At 40.8% G+C, this 17,978-nt stretch overlaps 4 protein-coding genes across 5 annotated transcripts; 2 read left to right on the forward strand and 2 right to left on the reverse strand.

Moving 5' to 3' along the window:
- Positions 1–306: 306 nt before the first annotated feature.
- LOC140793527 (aldehyde dehydrogenase family 2 member B7, mitochondrial) lies at positions 307–6,069 on the forward strand. Of its 2 annotated transcripts, XM_073145059.1 has the most exons (12): positions 307–407; positions 480–694; positions 1,543–1,680; positions 1,801–1,943; positions 2,108–2,261; positions 2,352–2,581; positions 3,272–3,361; positions 4,035–4,208; positions 4,292–4,429; positions 5,104–5,241; positions 5,322–5,383; positions 5,637–6,069. In XM_073145059.1, the coding sequence occupies exons 2-12, from the start codon at positions 604–606 to the stop codon at positions 5,908–5,910; spliced, it is 1,632 nt and encodes a 543-aa protein (XP_073001160.1). In that variant the 5' UTR covers positions 307–407; positions 480–603; the 3' UTR covers positions 5,911–6,069. The 2 variants fall into 2 exon arrangements, with proteins under 2 accessions (XP_073001160.1, XP_073001151.1); XM_073145050.1 differs by lacking the exon at positions 307–407 and having other exon boundaries at positions 435–694.
- A 1,183-nt stretch (positions 6,070–7,252) lies between these two features.
- On the forward strand, positions 7,253–9,602 carry LOC140793520 (U-box domain-containing protein 18-like). Its single transcript, XM_073145039.1, has one exon. It carries the CDS (start codon positions 7,313–7,315, stop codon positions 9,356–9,358), a length of 2,046 nt encoding a protein of 681 aa, XP_073001140.1. The 5' UTR covers positions 7,253–7,312; the 3' UTR covers positions 9,359–9,602.
- Positions 9,603–10,148: 546 nt separating this feature from the next.
- On the reverse strand, positions 10,149–10,652 carry LOC140798175 (E3 ubiquitin-protein ligase ATL23-like). The gene has a single exon (XM_073151975.1). It carries the CDS (start codon positions 10,650–10,652, stop codon positions 10,149–10,151), a length of 504 nt encoding a protein of 167 aa, XP_073008076.1.
- A 2,755-nt stretch (positions 10,653–13,407) lies between these two features.
- Positions 13,408–15,950, reverse strand: LOC140793543 (homeobox-leucine zipper protein HOX16-like). The gene is made up of 4 exons (XM_073145070.1): positions 15,296–15,950; positions 15,050–15,183; positions 14,510–14,749; positions 13,408–14,128 (listed from the first exon to the last, which is right to left on the reverse strand). Exons 1-4 carry the CDS (start codon positions 15,390–15,392, stop codon positions 13,733–13,735), a joined length of 867 nt encoding a protein of 288 aa, XP_073001171.1. The 5' UTR covers positions 15,393–15,950; the 3' UTR covers positions 13,408–13,732.
- Positions 15,951–17,978: the final 2,028 nt, after the last annotated feature.

Genomic DNA, 17,978 nt, shown 5'->3' on the forward strand with positions numbered 1-17,978 from the left:
GACAGCACACCCAATCTTGGACAGAGTGCTATCAAACTGAAGAAAGAAAGCAACTTAGCTCTGGAATTGTTAATCTATAATATAAATAGGGAGAAGATATTAATTTACCCTATTGTCAAACAAAAGGTCAAATTAATAAATATTTAAATGTAAAGTAGCTAAATAATCTAAATAGGGATAATTTGATCATTTATAGTTTAAAGTATGTAATTAAAAATTAGGCCAAATTACCGGTGGTAAATTATAAATTTGCCAATTTTTATTTTTAGTAGTTATACTGAATTATAGTGTAGTATCCTCCACTTTCTCTTAGTTTTCTTTTGTTTTTGGAAAGCTCCAAACTTCATGGCATTATCCAAGAAAGCTATCAACGCCTTTCCCATCACGACAAATTCGCATTCATAAATGTATACATGTAGTTGCTGTTTATTTTTGACTTTGCCCCTCTCTCACCATTTGATCTTTGGGCTCCTCCGCAGTAAAGACGATTCAATCTGCTCGCCATAACAGTAGAGCTGCAATCTGCAGAGAATTTCGGAAATCGTAGGATCGAAGAGAGAGAGAGAGAGAAGAGTGAGTTGGAGATTTGGGGCATTAAAGGCTATGGCGGCGGCTCGAAGGGTGGCTTCCTCTCTTTTCTCTCGTTGCCTCTACGCCTCTCCTCGCGCTTCCAACCCTTCTCTCTTGCGAGGAGGTCGTTGAACACTTGATTCCCTGCTCTGTTTTGATTTCATCTCTTTACTCTTCTTCAAGTTTTTTTTTTTCTTTTTTTTTTCCTTCAATTTTTGTCCATAAAAGGAGGTTTTTTTTGTTGGGTCTTTGTCATCGATGAGAAAAGGTCTTGCCTTGGAGAGGTTGCTTGCCTTTTTTTTCTGAGAATTGATACGTTTAGGAAGCTGCTTTCTGGATTTGTTTTGGATTCGTTTCTGGGTTTTTAATTTCACGTCCATGGTTGTTTAATATTTTCTTTTTGAGTATTATTTTGATGTGAGTTTCTTGTTGATGGATTGGATTTCTTCGAAAAAGAAGAAAGAAAAAAAAAAGATGGGATCTTTTTTTGGCTGCTTTTACATTTGATTCCCCTGGTCTGATCCTGGAAAAATCGAAGTAATCGTAGGTGATGTGTTCTTTGCTTTGACCATACGTTGGTGACCAGAAGGTGTTGAAAAATCCTAGACTCTGTACACATTGTGAGATTTATTTTTGGTCGATGAGGATTACGCCCTGCATCTGATCTGACTCTTAAAGATCATTGGAGTTTGGTTTATTCTTCCAAATGATGTATAGAACATCGGGTTCTTGGTCAATTGTGAAGCGAATTAAATTGCTGAGGAGAAAGACAAGTTTTGGTCGTTTTGATATTCAACAATGGTAGTTAATTATTAAAAGAAGAAAAATGTTTAAAGGAGCTCTGTATCGGTTACCTTGCATACTCTTGATTCGCATTTCCAATAAAATTCTTATCGGCTTGGGAATGTAGGAATATGTAGTAATTCTTCATACACTTTATCTAGTTTTGTACTCTTTAAAATTCATCTCCAGGTAGAGCATCTGGTTTGTCGTCTGGGATTTTGCAAAGGTTTAGCACTGCTGCAGCAGTTGAAGAACCAATCACACCACCAGTTCAAGTGAACTACACGCAACTTCTTATCAACGGGCAATTTGTTGACTCAGCATCAGGTACATTTTTTAAATTATCGTTAACTGAAATTGTCTCTAAGTTGGTTTAGTAAAGTTTCGCAATTTTATTCTTACACATAATGTCGTAAGACTAGGATACTGATGTGCTGTTTGAACCAGGTAGGACATTCCCAACCTTAGATCCTCGCACTGGTGAGGTGATAGCTCATGTTGCTGAAGGGGATACTGAAGATATCAACCGTGCTGTCATTGCTGCTCGAAAGGCATTTGATGAGGGACCGTGGCCTAGGATGACAGCTTATGTAATTTTTCTAAGAATTATTTTTTATTTTATCTGTTCTTATATTGGTTTGTTTCTTACTATAAGGCCTAATCCTTGTGGTCTCTATAAAATCGTATGAGCTAGTTGTCATCTCTCGCAAGTGAAAATAGGAAAGTCATATTCTCTTGAAACTCTTTGTTTCAGGAAAGATCATGCATACTTTATCGATTTGCGGATTTGATTGAAAAACATAATGATGAGATTGCAGCTCTTGAGACATGGGATAATGGGAAGCCTTATGAACAGGCTGCCCGGATTGAAGTTCCAATGTTAGCGCGCTTGATGCGCTATTATGCTGGTAAGGCAGAAAGCTGACACTGACTTCAGCCTATCTCTTCTTTTCAATTTACTATATGACATACATTTACCTTCTGTTCAACATCGCCAGGTTGGGCAGATAAGATACACGGACTCATTGTGCCTGCTGATGGTCCTCATCATGTGCAAGTCTTGCATGAGCCAATTGGTGTTGCAGGCCAGATTATTCCGTGGAACTTTCCACTTCTTATGTATGCTTGGAAAGTTGGGCCAGCGCTAGCTTGTGGCAATGCCATCGTATTGAAGACTGCTGAGCAAACTCCTTTATCTGCTCTTTATGTTTCAAAGCTATTGCATGAGGTAGATGGAGTTGTTTTTTCTCTTCAATTGTGCAGCAGTTTCTTTCGTTTTCACTTTTTTGGTGAAGTGAATCATGCTTGTGTGTTACTTCTTCTTCGGTAATGTTCATAATATATCAAGAGAACAATCTTTCCTGGTTCTGAACAGCTACTGACGATTTTTATGTTTGAGGAAGTGCATGTTTGAGTCTCTTAGGATTGAGTCATCTATAAATTTCTGTCTATATATTTCAAGATTACCTGCAATGCTCTTTCTCAGTAAATAATAAGAGTTTTTGATGGAGCTTTAAGTTAAAGTTCACACAAAAATTAAGTTAAATTTGGAGGGAATGTATGGCAGAATCTTATAGTATGTTTTCTAGATACAGTCAATACAAGGTTGATCCACATGTCCAATGAAAGGAAATATGGCATTGAGTGCATAATATGTAAATTAGAATCAGTTACTTCTGTTCTAAAAGATTGAAGGTCATTTCTACTGCTATTGTTGTAAAGGAAAATGCTAGGTTGAATTCTGAAGCACATAAAAGCATGATATGTTAGTTTCTTTCTGATTGTTCTAGTCAAATCTTACTACTTGCATGTTGATCCATGCTATGTTCTGACTGATTGCACACTCTTTACAAGCTTATGTCTGATCTTATAGTAGTAGTTGTCTATGTTGCTTAAATTTCACATGTACTGTTTTCAGGCTGGGCTTCCTGAGGGCGTTTTAAATGTCATCTCAGGCTTTGGTCCAACAGCTGGGGCTGCCCTTGCTAGTCACATGGATGTGGACAAGGTATAAACAAATTGCATCCTCTGTTTCAGGCTATACTATTTTAATGCTTCATGCATCCTCTGTTTCAGGCTATACTATTTTAATGCTTCCATTGTTATGTCACCTTAATCATTTCTGTGCGGAACAACACTCTGTGCTGGCTTGCAGTTTGGGTTGTTTGGGAATAGTACCTGATATGGGCATATGCCTTCTATGATGTAGAAACAGGAAGTGGGGAATTTCTGAATAGTATGATGTGTGATTCTATGAAATTTTATAGCATTCTTGCAGGCTTTGGGTTATGCAAGCTGTAGAATAATTGTAAGCTAGAGATGAGAGTCACTAGTCATGAGGAAAGATTTCCTACTACTATTTGTATACGCACATTTACAGATTATTTAGAAGTCATAAATGTTTACGCCTTTACGGATGACACACGAAGACAATCTTATGACAAACTTTGGCTAGAAATATTCATGATGACCTATAAAAGACACATAGCTAACTATTCTTGTTATCTGATGGGTCGATATAGGGAGGAGGATCTGGGAACACCCTTGATATTGCATTGATTATCTATGAATGTTAAATGTCATGCTGTGCCAAGTACAAAGGAGGACTATTGATATTGAATAATACGTGGTCATGTTTATTTCTTTCTAATGCCTATTTCTCCTGACCCATCTTTATTCAGATTGCTTTTACTGGATCAACTGATACTGGAAAGATTGTTCTTGAATTGGCTGCAAGAAGCAACCTTAAGACGGTAACTTTAGAGCTTGGAGGCAAATCTCCTATGATCATAATGGATGATGCTGATGTTGACCAGGCTGTCGAACTGTCTCATTTTGCATTGTTTTTTAATCAGGTATGTTTCACTATTAGTGCCTAGAAGGAATGCATCAATCTTTACCGATGATATCTTTTACTGACTGGTAATCTAAAATATAGGGACAATGCTGCTGTGCTGGATCTCGTACTTTTGTCCACGAGCGTGTTTATGATGAGTTCGTAGAGAAAGCAAAAGCACGTGCTTTGAAGCGTGTCGTTGGTGACCCTTTTAAGAGAGGAGTTGAACAAGGTCCTCAGGTACATTCATGGTTCTTGGGTTTCTCCTACTCTGTTGATGAACATCTGGGATTTTCTTATGCTTCTATCTAAAATTAGTCAATGGATTTTCAAGTTGTACAATTGATAATGGCATATGGAAGAGGATTCCTCTTATTCCTGTCAAACTAATCAGTACTTCAAAATCTTCATAAACTGATAATAATGACCTTTTCCAGTTTGCAAGAGAACTAGTAAGAAATAACACTTTGCTGTATCGTATACTGTGAATGAACTATAATTTCAGTAAATGCACAGACAGTCTACCTTAATATTCATCTGAACTCTGCAGTCTGCAATTCGTATTGAGAAAGAAGGTGCATATGCTTTTTAACCAAGAACGAGAAAAAGAAAGGAAGAAAATATTTATGAATCTAATGGTGAAGAGTCCTTATCTACCTATCCTTCTGGCAGAAATGCTGCAGATAATAGATCAAGTAATGACAACATGCAAATGAATTCATTCACTGAAAAGTGAATAATTTAGGAACAACTTCCTGAGCCTATTCGGTTAGCAGTGGTGATGTCAGATTGTGCAACTACCTTTGCTTGTCCTTACCTTTTGTCGACATGCTTACTGCTTTCATGAAATAATCAGTGCTTACGCAGAAGTTTGTCAGTAAGAGCGCTAACAAATGGTGTTTGAAACATTGTAGATTGATGAAGAGCAGTTCAACAAGATCTTACACTACATAAAACTTGGCGTTGATAGTGGGGCTAACCTCGTGACAGGGGGTGATAGGATAGGCAGCAAAGGTTACTACATTCAGCCTACCATCTTCTCAGATGTGAAGGTATAGCTTTCTAATGCCAGTAATATCTCAATGAAGTAACTTTCAGTCCTTTCCTTCATATTGAATCTTCATTTCTTTAGGATGCAATGCCGATAGCTCAAGATGAGATCTTTGGTCCTGTTCAGTCGATCTTTAAATTCAAGTGAGTATATTCCCTTAAGCACAGTTTCTTTTAGTCAGTGTGGAGTACTTTTCCTGAAACTCGCTTTGCTTCACAAGAGTGATTATTATAAAGTGAAAAGCGAAATATTTATCTTAGCTTGATTTAAGCAGTTTAAAAGTCGACGATGATGATATATTCACCTCTTCCCCTTTGTTCTTTTTGAATCTTAAGAAAGTGATGACATTTCAACTTTTGTTGTTGTTGACGACGATGATGATGATGATGATGATAGGGATCTTAATGAGGTCATTCAAAGGGCAAACGCCACTCGCTACGGGCTAGCTGCGGGAGTTTTCACCAACAACCTGGATACAGCGAACACATTGACCCGCGCACTGCGAGCTGGAACAATATGGATCAACTGCTTTGATGTGTTTGATGCTGCAATCCCATTTGGTGGTTACAAGATGAGTGGGCAAGGAAGAGAGAAGGGCATTGATAGCCTCAAGAACTACTTGCAAGTCAAAGCAGTTGTGACGCCCTTAAAGAACCCAGCATGGTTGTAATCACCACCGTCAGCTAAACAACTTTGCTCCGCATAGTTTACTTCTGAATGTCGTGTAACAACTTGATGCTTGATGACAGCCATAATAAACTGCATTGTAGTCATAATATGTGAAATAATAGTAACTGCTTGCAGTAAAATTGTGACGTTATGCTCGTTAGTCCGTTTGTAGATCATATCTAAACTTAATTCTGATGTACTTCTTCTTTATGTCTGAGACTGCACGTTCCAGCAAAAATGAAGTTGCTTGTCTTCTTGCACATAAATCAACAGCTTAAAAAAAAAAATGAAGCAGGAGAATCTATACTGGACTATCACATGGCACGCTGTCGGATGATATATATATATATATAGATATGTTCTTTTGTCCCTCTTTTTAAACTGAGTAGAAAATATTTAAAGTCTTTTATAATATTCTTGTTAATCTTATCGTTGTATAAGATGATGTAACTAACTAATACATACCATCTTTTTGTGAAATATATGTATACTTTTATTAATACTCCTCATAAATGACAGATGATACGGATATAAATCCACATTAAATCCAACTACATGGTGTAGTATAACTAATTATATCGTGTATCTTCTTCCTTTTCTTGTACTAGTTCCCACCATATAAGCCTAATTAAAGACACGACATAAGCCATCGTGATCCTGCGAGGTAATCAAATAACATCGACTTGACCAAAAGACGTGTGGTTTAGTTGCGACGACAAGAGAAAACGTAGTTTATCGACATGCATTGCAACTACACGCAATCACGTCGACAAAACAAAGTATCTATCACCTGTTTGGCCGACGCGTGACGTGAGCCTCGCGTGTACACATGTCGCATCTTGTACACTAACAACAAGTTTACTCACTGCCACGTCACCATTCATGATGTTGCTTCCAAACGCGAGGTCAGATAAAATTATTTCTCCGTGTAGGACCTATCAGGTTTCCACGTCGTGTCGACGTGGCGTATTGGAACTTATGCGCACGGGATACGCTGTCGTCTAATGAGTTGATGTGAGGTGGTGTTTGCTGTTGAGATCTGAGGAGATTGCCGCTCGATGTCGGCCGAGGGATTCACGAGGCATCATACGATTCCGTCGACTCAAGGTTTGCCACGCGTCCAGGACGGTTTCGTGCTACCCCTCTCCCGACGGATCTGGGAGCAGTACCGTACTCGTTCCAATTCATATCCTCGATCCCCCGCCATGCTGCTTCCTTCCCCTCACATCTCCCTCCACGTGTCGCTCCATCCACGCGTCGCGGAATAGCGCGTGGACACATGTCGCGCCTGCAGCTCCGTCTCACCTTCTATAAATACGAAACTTTAAACCAGGATCTGGAACAAATCGGCACAATTTAGATCCGAAAGCTCTCTGTTTCTCTCTCTCTCTCTCTCTCTCTCGATGAGTCATTTATCCAAACGCCGGATTCTAAACCTTAGGGCTATCCGCCCATGCGATGATATCTCACCGCTTATTCTCGTCGACTCTCTAATTATCCTCGCGCGGGAGATCTTCTCACGGCGATCCGAATCCTTCCCGATACACCGGCGCTGCATCCGCGAAGCCATTCGCGAAGTCGGCGTTCTCCTCCAATTCTTCGAAGACATCCGAGATCGCCAATGCCCGCTCTCGGAGTCTTCGGTGGTGAGCTTATTCGAGCTCCACGTTACGCTCCAGAAGATGAACCAAGTCGTTCAGGATTGCTCGCGGAGGGACGCGCGGATTTGGATCTTGATGCGATCCGATTGGGTGCTATCGGATCTCCGGGTGCTCGTCCGCTCCATCGCCACTGCCCTCGACGTTCTCCCGTTGGACGAGATCGACGCGGGTGTTGAGATCAAGGAGGTGGTTCAGCTGCTCAAGAGGCAAGCTTGGAATGTCGAGATTGGAATCGATTGTAAGGACGATTGGGCGGCGAGGAGCGTGAAATCGATTCTTTTCCAGTTCAAGAATGGCGTCGCTCCCGACGAAGGCCATTTGAGGCGAATTCTTGATCATTTGGATATAAGAACCTGGTGCGACTGCAACAAAGAGAGCTCCTTTTTAGAGAAGGAGCTCACGGAATGCGAGAACGACGAGGTTGCTCTTCTTGGCGGCTTGATCGCGTTCATGGCGTACTGCCGGGCGGTTCTTTTCGACACCGTCTTCGACGGAGAATACCGGGAGGAGCAGAGGAAATGCTCGTCCCCGACGAGCGTCGGCGGCCGCCTCGACCTAGAATGCCTCCGTTGCCCGATCTCTCTCGAGGTCATGACCGACCCGGTGACGATATCCACCGGGCAGACCTACGACCGGGGATCGATCGAGAAATGGATCCTCAAAGGCGGCGGGACCATCACATGCCCAGTCACCGGCGAGAAACTCACCACCACCGAGCTCATCCCCAATTCCGCCGTTCGAAATCTCGTGAAGCAGTTCACCAACATCCCGGTGTCGAAACCGAGCGTCAAGTCCAGGCGAAGCCTTAACGACATCGTTTCCCCTCTAAGCGCGGCGCAAGCAGGAGGAATTAGACTGACCGTGGCTTCCCTTATCAACAAGATCTCGAGAGGCACCATGGAGGAGAAGAAAATATCGTCTTACGAGATCCGAAGGCTCGCAAAATCCACCCCTTTCAATAGATTTTGCTTGCTCGAAGCCGACGCAGTTCCATGGCTACTCTCCCTCCTATCCTCATCGGATCTCCGAATGCAGGTTAACGCCTTCACCGCTCTCGTGTTCATCTCCAGGCACCAAAGCGGCCGGCGAGCCCTCTTCGAGGCCAATGGCTTCGGCTTGATACTGGACGCCGTCAAAGTGGGACTCATACCCAGGGCTCAGGAGAGCGCAGCTTCCATCTTCTTCTACCTCTCCTTGGTCGAAGAATACCGGAAAGAGATGGGAGATATCCCGGAGGCGATTCCGACATTAGTGGAGCTCTTAAAAGACGGCAATTGCCAAGTGAACCGGTGCGCGGTGGGTGCTCTCTACGAGCTGCTGCGGTATCCCGGTAACCATCCGAGAGTTGTCGCATCCGGGGCCGTTCCAGCTCTCGTCCGGATTCTCTCAAGAGACGAGGGCGATCTAGTTCGTGACGCTATCGCACTGCTCGAGAAGATAGCGGCAAGGGACGAAGGGACGACGGCGATCTTGAGGTCGTCCGCCATTGCCGAGCTTGTTGGGGTTCTCAATTCCCCCATTTCGCAACTGGGGAAAGAGTTGTGCGTCTCTCTCTTGCTGCTGCTATGCAACAATGGTGGAGATAAAGTTGTCAGTCTACTAGTGAACGCACCAGCGCTTATGTCTTCTCTCTATTCGATCGTCACCGAGGGTTCTCCGAAAGCCGGTAAGAAGGCTACGTTGCTTCTTAATCGCCTTATTCACTACCGAGATCAAAATTATTCTCCTCATTTGGCAACGCCGCCGTCGGCTGTGGCGGCGCGCGACCATTTTGTTCGCGCTCAGTGAGGCGTCTAGAATTAATTAATTAATTAATTTTATTTTCCATGGGTCAATTTTTGTGGTGTGTAGATAGATCTCAGCTCGGATTTTAGGATAGCTGAGATTGAGTTCTATACGTGTACATAAAGATTCTATTTTGTTTAGTTTAGCCTACCATTATTATCTCTGTTCTAAGTCTGTAAATATTAAGCATCTCCTTATTCTTGTGTTATTTGTTAACCACAATGAATAAATTTGTTATTCAAGTCAAGTTCTGGATCCTACTGATAGAATTGCTTATAGAGATTTCTCTGTGACCTTGTGAAAAGATGCTGCATTTGGTGATTAATTCTTTTGCTTCAAGTTTGGTATATACCATGTCAGATTTGTCTCTACTATTAATTGTTAGGTTGATGAGTATGTCTAAACTGAGGTTATGAAAAGATTTGGTCTCTATTGATATTGTGATCCACAGTTTTCTTGTGATTAATCTTTGATACTAGAGAGGTTAGGTTTAGTGTGCCTATTTTGTCACCTTCATAGACAACATTCATCTAATTTAATGGAACAGGTCATCACAAACACTGTGAAGATGTATACAGAAATTCAAAAATGAGTCAACCAATAGATTTTATAAGTAAAGGAGGTTGAAATATCATTTCCATATATTCCTCTTATCACTTTGTCTCAAGTTTTCTTCTACTCCACTGCTTCCAAAATATCAACAATCTCAATCTATCTTCCTATCTAATTACACCATCAATTCCCATCTAAGGCAACACCTATTTCTGTGAAGTGAAATGAATCAAGGAACTATCTATCCTGAGGGAGTAACATGAATTGTAGATGGATCAGAAATAACTGCAACCGCTTGGCTTTGCTGGCCCTCCGGGACCGGGTCATCCTTCCGGTTGCCGTCGGCACTGCTCCGGCAGATTGGGCAACTAGGGCTCTTCAACAGCCAAGAATCCACACACACTGCATGAAAGCTATGCCTACAAACAGGCAGCAACCTGCACCTATCACCCAATTGAAAGCTCTCTAAGCAAACAGCACAGTCCATTGCACCACTCCCCTTCTCTCCTGCCTTGAAAGCATAGCACGGGAGCTTCTCCAGATCAATGGGAGACAAACCTTTGCCTGCTTCTCCATTTCGCCTCTCGGCGATCACCATGGAATCAAATCCTCTCCTGAATGCCCTCCCAACTATCCAGACATGGATCAATACCAACAACCCAATACCAACAAACAGTAGCACAATAGAGACGATGATGGCCATCACCATTATCTGTTTTCCAACTCCAAGAACTCTACTGGTCATCACAATCACTTCTCCAAGTATGAAAATCTAACCAAGAATTACACTTACCTATGTATTGCTCCTCTTGGGTCTTCCTCTGTTCTAAGGAACAGAGGAGATGAAGGGAAGTAAAAGAATGATGGAGAGGAAGAGGATGGTGGTGGAGGAATGGAATTTAGGGAAATGAAAAGTAGAAATGGAGGAGACTGAGAAAGGGATGTGATAGCAGACTATATTGTATCTTCTTGTGATATTCCACTGTTTCCTCTCACATCTCATAATTGTTTATGATTTATTGTATTGGGATAATACTAAACTATGTGCTGATATCAAGAGATCAACATCAAGCATGCAGGTGGATTGGTTAATCCTAATAGTTTATACCATCAAAATTCTTAGTGAGAATACCAATTCTCCAAACCCATACCACATCCAAAGCTTTTGTTGGCAATTTTTGATTTACCTAACATAGTTTGTCAAATTTATCAAGGGACTCAGGTATCTCTAATTTTGCATACAATCATAACAGGGTGAGGTGTTCTTGTCCTATTGAACATTATCCTAGAGACACCTCACCATATCCTCGAGAAAAAACATAAATAAAACCTTGAAACTGGATGTTAAGGTAAGATTAAGGTTCTAAGTAGGTAGCATTAAGAGCTATTATGCTTTTGTTGTCAGGTTGTTAGTCACTCATTTCATTGGAATCTTGAACTGGGACCTTGTGGGATTGCTAGGCTTTTACCCGAATTTTAAATCTCTCATCCCGTTTTGTTGTTGCACATCTAAGATCTACGGGATTTCAAATATATAACACTTCAAATTAAATTATGCTACTATTATATCAAGCTTAAAGCTAATGGCCTTTTTAAGTATATACTATTCATTTGATTAGAAAAGTTATTTAAAAACATGAAACTCTAAGAGAAGAGACACTATAGTTTCCAAGAGGAAACAAGTGATGCAAATTGGTAACAATCATCTGTCAGAAATGAAAATTGGGAAAAAGATTGATATAGATATCCCAACTACAAGCTTAAAGTTTAAGTTTCCCCATTGGATTATGTTCATTTTCTCATCGTGATTCAATTCCTATTGCGATTCCAGCATGACATACAAGATAATGGCCATTATAGTACTAACTGCATAATTTTCTTTTTTGGGCACAAAGTATTGAAATTTTACTTATAATTATAGCAGGTGAAGGCTTCTTCTAAACCTGATACCAAAAAAAAAAAATACTGGCCCAATTAGGCCCATTAGGTACTTTTGGCTCTTCTTAGAAGTTAGAACACAATGATATCATGTAAACAAGTAAAGTTATTTAGGTAGTTTTGATCATCTTCTACAACAAGATAATATGTGAGAAAAAAAAAAAACTCCTATCATTAATAAAAATCTTTGGCTAGCTACCACATGATCATAGTTGAAGTTAGTAATGACTTTCCAGTGCTTCTGTCCTTGTTTATGTCTTTTAGCTGTTTTTTTTACCCTCTAAATTAAAGGATTAAGCATTGGATATAAGAAGAGAATCTTCTTCGTTTGGTATTTGGCAAAGCGACAAGTACAAGACGGTAACCTAATAATCCATCACCCCTCTTTGCTCTGCCACATCTTTGTCCATCTCTATTCTCTACTACCAACTTCTGTGGTAAAAATATGTACAATTTTTCTTATATTTTAATTCAATGACTTAGAATATATATATACATATAAGAGATTATAAGGAGTCTACTACTTGACGATGGAGACAGATAAATTCAGTATTTATTAATCTCGAAACATAGTCAATAATATATAGTTATAAAGATTATAATACTCTTATTTTCTTTCAGGATTTTGACATGTAATTGTTAATTTTGTAAACCACCAGATGGAATTTAATATTTACTTTTCCAAAAGCTAGCCAATGAGAGTTAATATAGATGGAATCATGGAAGGAAAGGCATACATGTGACATGTCGCTTCCCCTGTTAGATGAGCACCTCTCCATTGCTCATCGACCTCCATAGACTTTGTTATATTGTTGTTAATTTGAGAAGGAAAGAGATAGCTCCACCAACCATCCACACGTCCCCCATATGGCCCATCATGCATGGATCCTCTCTGTTCCATGTCTGTTCAATCATACATGCAGTGTTATGCCATGTGGAATAATTGAAGAGAGCTAGGTAGATAGCAGACGGATCAAAAGCACGTACACCCAAAATATATAGACGTGGTAAAGTATGAACCGAGATCTCAAAGTAGTGGAAGATCGTTGGTGTTGATCCGTGGATGCCAATGTAACTCATGCAAAAAGAAGAAGAAGCATGCACCATGGCATCAACAAACAGGGTCCATGTCTGTGTAAATAAAAGAAGAGAATCTAGCTGCTGCGCTGTCCATTGGACACTGATCAGAGACAAAAGGTGCTACCTCCTCAATCCAATCAAACTAACGAGATCTAGAACACCAGGTGCCCCTAATATGTACTGCAAAGATCATCTAGCTTCTTCTCTTTTTTTTTTCTATTTTGCAAAAAAAAAAAAATAGTACTTTAATTCTGATATATAGGTTATGGTATGCTTGCATTCAACTTGGGAGTGGAGGTGGGTTTCATAAAATTTCTATCTACCATATATTCATATGTGGAGGAGGGTAGGCTAAAGATTCTACTAGATCGATTCAGTTAGGCAAAACCATAGATGAAGTAGGTTTTGTTTATTTTGGGATGGTCTTTAGTCAAAAAAAAGAAAAAAGAAAGAGATTTTAGGAAGAGATGGAGCAGAAGACATTTGCGAAACAACAACTATAACCAACAATATCAGAACATTAATACAACAGCAGGATAACAACGTTACAAGCAAGCACCAATTGACGTGCATGGAAATTATCCTTGATTTCCTCTAAACACTTTATTCCACATATATATATATATATATATAAAAGTAAGTATGCAGCTAGTGTACCATCATACATGCAACGACAGAAAACACAATTCCAATACGTACTATTGCTTAACCACAAGGAAATTAAAGCATTTCTACCAGGGATCGAAGGAATAGAGATGGAGATGGAGATGGATTGGATGCCTCTAGTAATTGTTCCTTTTGGATCAACTAAATCAAGCCCCAAACAGACCAACCGAGCTGCGTCCCATCCTCCACCGGGCCGTGGTTATCCAATAACAAAGCATCAGTGTAGTAGCTGCACCCCTCGTCACTGCCGCCGCCATCGTCCTCCTCTCCGTCGACCGGCCCCACGCATCGGTATTCCTCCAAGAAGTAGGATTCGCCGCTGCTATCCACCACCAGGTTGTTTATCGCCCCCTCGGCGTCCATCACGGCGCTCCCGCCGGTTTCCGAGCTGAGTCGGTCCTCCGACTTCGGCGGAGAATCCACGGCCGCAGCAACCACCAATTGATCAGTCGCAGCCACTTGCTCCTCCAGCTTCAGCCCGTGATTCTCCTCCGTCGTCGTCTCCTTCCCGTGGAGCTTCTCTGTCAATACGAACACCTGCGCGTGCGGTAATAGTTTCCTAGTCAACCACTCAACTCGCCGGGCGACGGGGATAGGCTTTGGACCACCATCTTAATTTTATTCCTCTCTCTTATTTTTTTTTAATTTTTTTTTTTTTACCGGTCGCTATCTACAAGTGCGGTGAGGTGAGTAATAACGAATAGATGCATTTATTTTTGGGCCCATAGGCATTTATTACAAATTTGTCTAAAATGACAGGAATACCCTCCCCTCTTGCAAATTTTTATCATTCACCAATCAAATGATTTGGTGAGGTGACCATAAGTTAGTCCGGTAACGGTGAAATTACCGCATAGATTAATTAATTCAAAAGGAGAGGGGAAAAAAGAAAGAAAGAAAGAAAGAAAGGAGATAGACCTGAGAGCGGAGGCGATCGTTGTCCTTGAGAAGGGAGTTGTGGTTGGCGAGGAGGTCATCGTAGGAGGACTTGAGACGGTCGTAGTCGTTCTCAAGCTGCTTTGTCTTCCACCGAGCTCGTCGGTTTTGGAACCAGACAGCCACCTGCCGCGGCTGCAAGCCAAGCTTCTTTGCTAGCTCGCTCTTCCGCTCCGGCTCTAACTTATTCTCGGCCTCAAAACTCACCTCCAACTGGTGCACCTTTATTTTTTATTTTTTATTTTTCTCTCGATTAATTTCCACAATAATAACAATAACAGCACCTCAAAAATCAAGAGCTAAAACTTAAATTTTATAAATAAAAATTCTAAATAATTAATCCGTGTACTTCGTTTCACACTAGAAACATATTTTCTATTTAATGGTGGGTACTGTAGTATTAGATCAAACAAAAAGGGCATCATAAATAGCGTCATCATCAGCCTTTTGCATCTATCATTAGATCGGGAACAGAGATCGTACGGTGAGATGGGAGGGGCAAAAGAGGGAAAAGGGAATTACCTGCTCAGGAGTGAGTCGTCGCTTCTTCTCCGGGAGCTGCTCGTCGTAGTACTCCTCTTCCAATAGCTCATCGGGGGAAGTAAAGAAGGGTCTTTTAGTCCGCCCTTCCTCTATTCCCATCACCAATCTCCCCCCTTCAAAACCCCGTCAATTCCCATACTCGAATTAAACACCAGCAAATCGAGTAGATATTCGAGGAAAGGAAGGGGAAAAAGAGAGAGAGAGAGAGAGAGAAAAAAAAGTTACCTCGGAAGACCGGATTCCCACCGCCTAAGAACAGCATGCGACTGCCGCCGTGGTTCGCCGTCGAGGAATCAAAGATCAGACGGCCGGAATCCATCATGTTCTCCTTCAGATCGGAGAGATCCCAACCAAAATCTTAACGCGATCTAACGATATATGTGTATATATATATGTATATATGTAATCTTCTTTTCTTGCAGATCGAGGGGGGGTTTGTTTACAAGAAGACGTAGGTGGTGATCTTGTGGCGGAAGAAGCTGGTACTCCACAGCAGGCGGGTCGAGGTTTTCATGGGAAACAGAGAAAACCCCATCATGCACCGAGAGATTCGGGTGTAGATCTCAGCACCTCAGCCCCAAGAAATCAATCACACGTCCACCAAATCCAGCTCCGGCGAAGAGACAAGGAGGAAACCAAGAATCAAGAGCTATAAATGGAAAATTTTCAGGAGGTTTAGACCGGAATTGGAGATTCCGGCGGCTGAAGAGCTTAGAATAAGATCTCTCTCTCTCTCGCTCTCTTCTTTTCGCCTTCTTTTTGGTGGAGAACTTTGGCAGCTAAAGTTGAGAGGAATGGAAACGGAGGTATTATATAGGGATGAGCGGTACGTGAGATGACGAAATTACCCCTTCACAGGATTAAAAAGTTATCCGGAGTTGGTTCTCGAATAGCATGGGCTGATTAAAAAGAAACAGGGGCGGATAAAGAATTGACCTACACGATCGAATTCGAGTCGGATCCACATTTTATAATTAAAGATCCGAATCCGCTAAAGGTGATCATAAAAGAAATTAATTAAAACAAGACTACACTGTTCTCGTACATAATTCTAATCGAAATTAGTTGCTTACCACTTTTTTTCCATAGTAGCTTAAGCTAATAGGAAATATTATATCATCCCACTATTGCACGCACGCGTGGATGCCATCCGATTGAGACGTGATTGTGATAAATAAGAATTAAAAAAAATTAATATCATGAGGTCCTAAATTTTGACAAGATTAGATAGGTAGCGATAATCTGATACGTAATTCATTTGACAAGTTATACCTTTTAGTCCAATGCTACTATGGGATTATATACAGTAACGTGAGAAATATAACCAAATAATAATCAAACAAGGTGCAACTTGGCAACTATACGATGGATAACATTTTACCCATGAGATATTGAAGGCTACTTATTATCAGAATATGTGGATATGTCAAGTGTGAAAATGAAATGTATATACAAAGTCATAAACCCAAACCCAAACCCAATCGTGGAACTGCGAGTCGTAATATAATATATGCTTAAAAGGCGAGGTGTTAAATGAAATCGCCTCGGATCTGATGCAAACGCCAGGTCGTAACTAATGAATACGAGCGCGAATCACGACCGGGTGGGCGGGGATGAGGGCAGTTTAGTCATTTGAAGTTGTGTGGCCACGACACCGTCGACCCAATTGGGAATCGGATGGACCATTTCGTTCTCCACGTGTCCACAGTGGGGACCCGGGCGTATGACGTACGTGCACATGGTGGGGTTCTCAATCTTGGCTTATTAACAATGTACCTTATAATTAATAAACGAGCATTGGCTTGGCTTGGAGCTGGCGAAGGGCCACAGTCACATCGAGGTGAAATCAGACTCTCGAAAGAAAGTTAGTTCCGATCATCGAGAATCAAGTTAGTTGCCCTTAGGGTACTTTGGGGGTTAGTTCGCCAGTTCAAAATTCAATTTAGCTCTTTTGTAAACAGTTGTTTAGTGTATGTTAGGAGAGAGGGCAACGTGGCGGCCGACCGAGCGACCAAGCGAGGGAAAAATGGGTCGGGTCTGGAAAAGCCGCGGCCTAGGGACCTCATCCCCCTCGAGCTATGTAATCTACTTTCCACCGATGCCTCACCCCTGTGGGGTCAGGCATCGCTGTATTAAGCTTTTTTTTTTTTTTAAAGGCTTGGCTTAGCTTAGCTCAAGGATTTAGCTCGGTTAATATCTCGGCGATGCGGTTGACTTGAAAGAATAGCTCGGTAGCGCAATAGTTTAGAGCAATGTCTTAACGGCTTTTAGTTCAGAATAATAGTTTGACAACGCACACAGCTTGAAGTCTAAACTAGGCAACTTAGTATATTAGCTAAAGCTTGATGTGACCTTAGTGTCTTTGTGTCTTGAGATGATTAGCTTTTTGTCTAGCCCATATCCAGCCTTTAGGCTCTTAAATGATAAAAAAAAATCAACGAATTTGCAATTCTTTATTTTCAAATTTATCGGTGTTTCTTTCAAAATAATAAAATTAGTCACACTTACCGGAAAAGCTAATCTTGCTGCTGATTAATTATCTAACCATGATAAAAGCTTAAGCTTCGAGTTGTACTTAAGATAAGAGATACTCTGGTGGTCGAGCTTATGCATATTTTGGTCTTCGATGCTTTAGGAGATTTTTATAATTATTAAATTAATCTATTTTCATTCTTCTAAACAGAAAAAAAAATATCCATGTTTCTGTGCAACTTTATTATATTTTAAAATAATAATAATAATAATAATAATAAGATTGTCTTGATATTATTATTTATGTCACATCGTATATATTAATGATTTTAAAAATTAGATAGTCCACGCTTGTTTGCTTGTTTTAGTGGTTTGTGTTGATCTCTCTTTCTTTTGGCTTTCTCTATCCAACTTTGTACATCTAAATCGTTCATAC

This window comes from Typha latifolia, chromosome 1 (genome assembly GCF_019914945.1).
Source record: "Typha latifolia isolate L0001 chromosome 1, TyphaL0001v2, whole genome shotgun sequence".
NCBI lineage: Eukaryota > Viridiplantae > Streptophyta > Magnoliopsida > Poales > Typhaceae > Typha > Typha latifolia.

What these genes read in the sequence shown, in the direction of transcription:
- LOC140793527 (XM_073145059.1), top strand. Translation starts at nt 604, where the DNA reads ATGGCGGCGGCTCGAAGGGTGGCTTCCTCTCTTTTCTCTCGTTGCCTC. An exon ending in GAGTTGAACAAGGTCCTCAG is followed by an intron (nt 4,430 to 5,103) that starts GTACATTCATGG and finishes GAAACATTGTAG; the next exon opens with ATTGATGAAGAGCAGTTCAA. An exon ending in CCATCTTCTCAGATGTGAAG is followed by an intron (nt 5,242 to 5,321) that starts GTATAGCTTTCT and finishes TCATTTCTTTAG; the next exon opens with GATGCAATGCCGATAGCTCA.
- LOC140793520 (XM_073145039.1), top strand. Translation starts at nt 7,313, where the DNA reads ATGAGTCATTTATCCAAACGCCGGATTCTAAACCTTAGGGCTATCCGC.
- LOC140798175 (XM_073151975.1), bottom strand. Translation starts at nt 10,652, where the DNA reads ATGACCAGTAGAGTTCTTGGAGTTGGAAAACAGATAATGGTGATGGCC.
- LOC140793543 (XM_073145070.1), bottom strand. Translation starts at nt 15,392, where the DNA reads ATGATGGATTCCGGCCGTCTGATCTTTGATTCCTCGACGGCGAACCAC. An exon ending in TGGGAATCCGGTCTTCCGAG is followed by an intron (nt 15,184 to 15,295) that starts GTAACTTTTTTT and finishes GGGGTTTTGAAG; the next exon opens with GGGGGAGATTGGTGATGGGA. An exon ending in GACGACTCACTCCTGAGCAG is followed by an intron (nt 14,750 to 15,049) that starts GTAATTCCCTTT and finishes TAAAAAATAAAG; the next exon opens with GTGCACCAGTTGGAGGTGAG.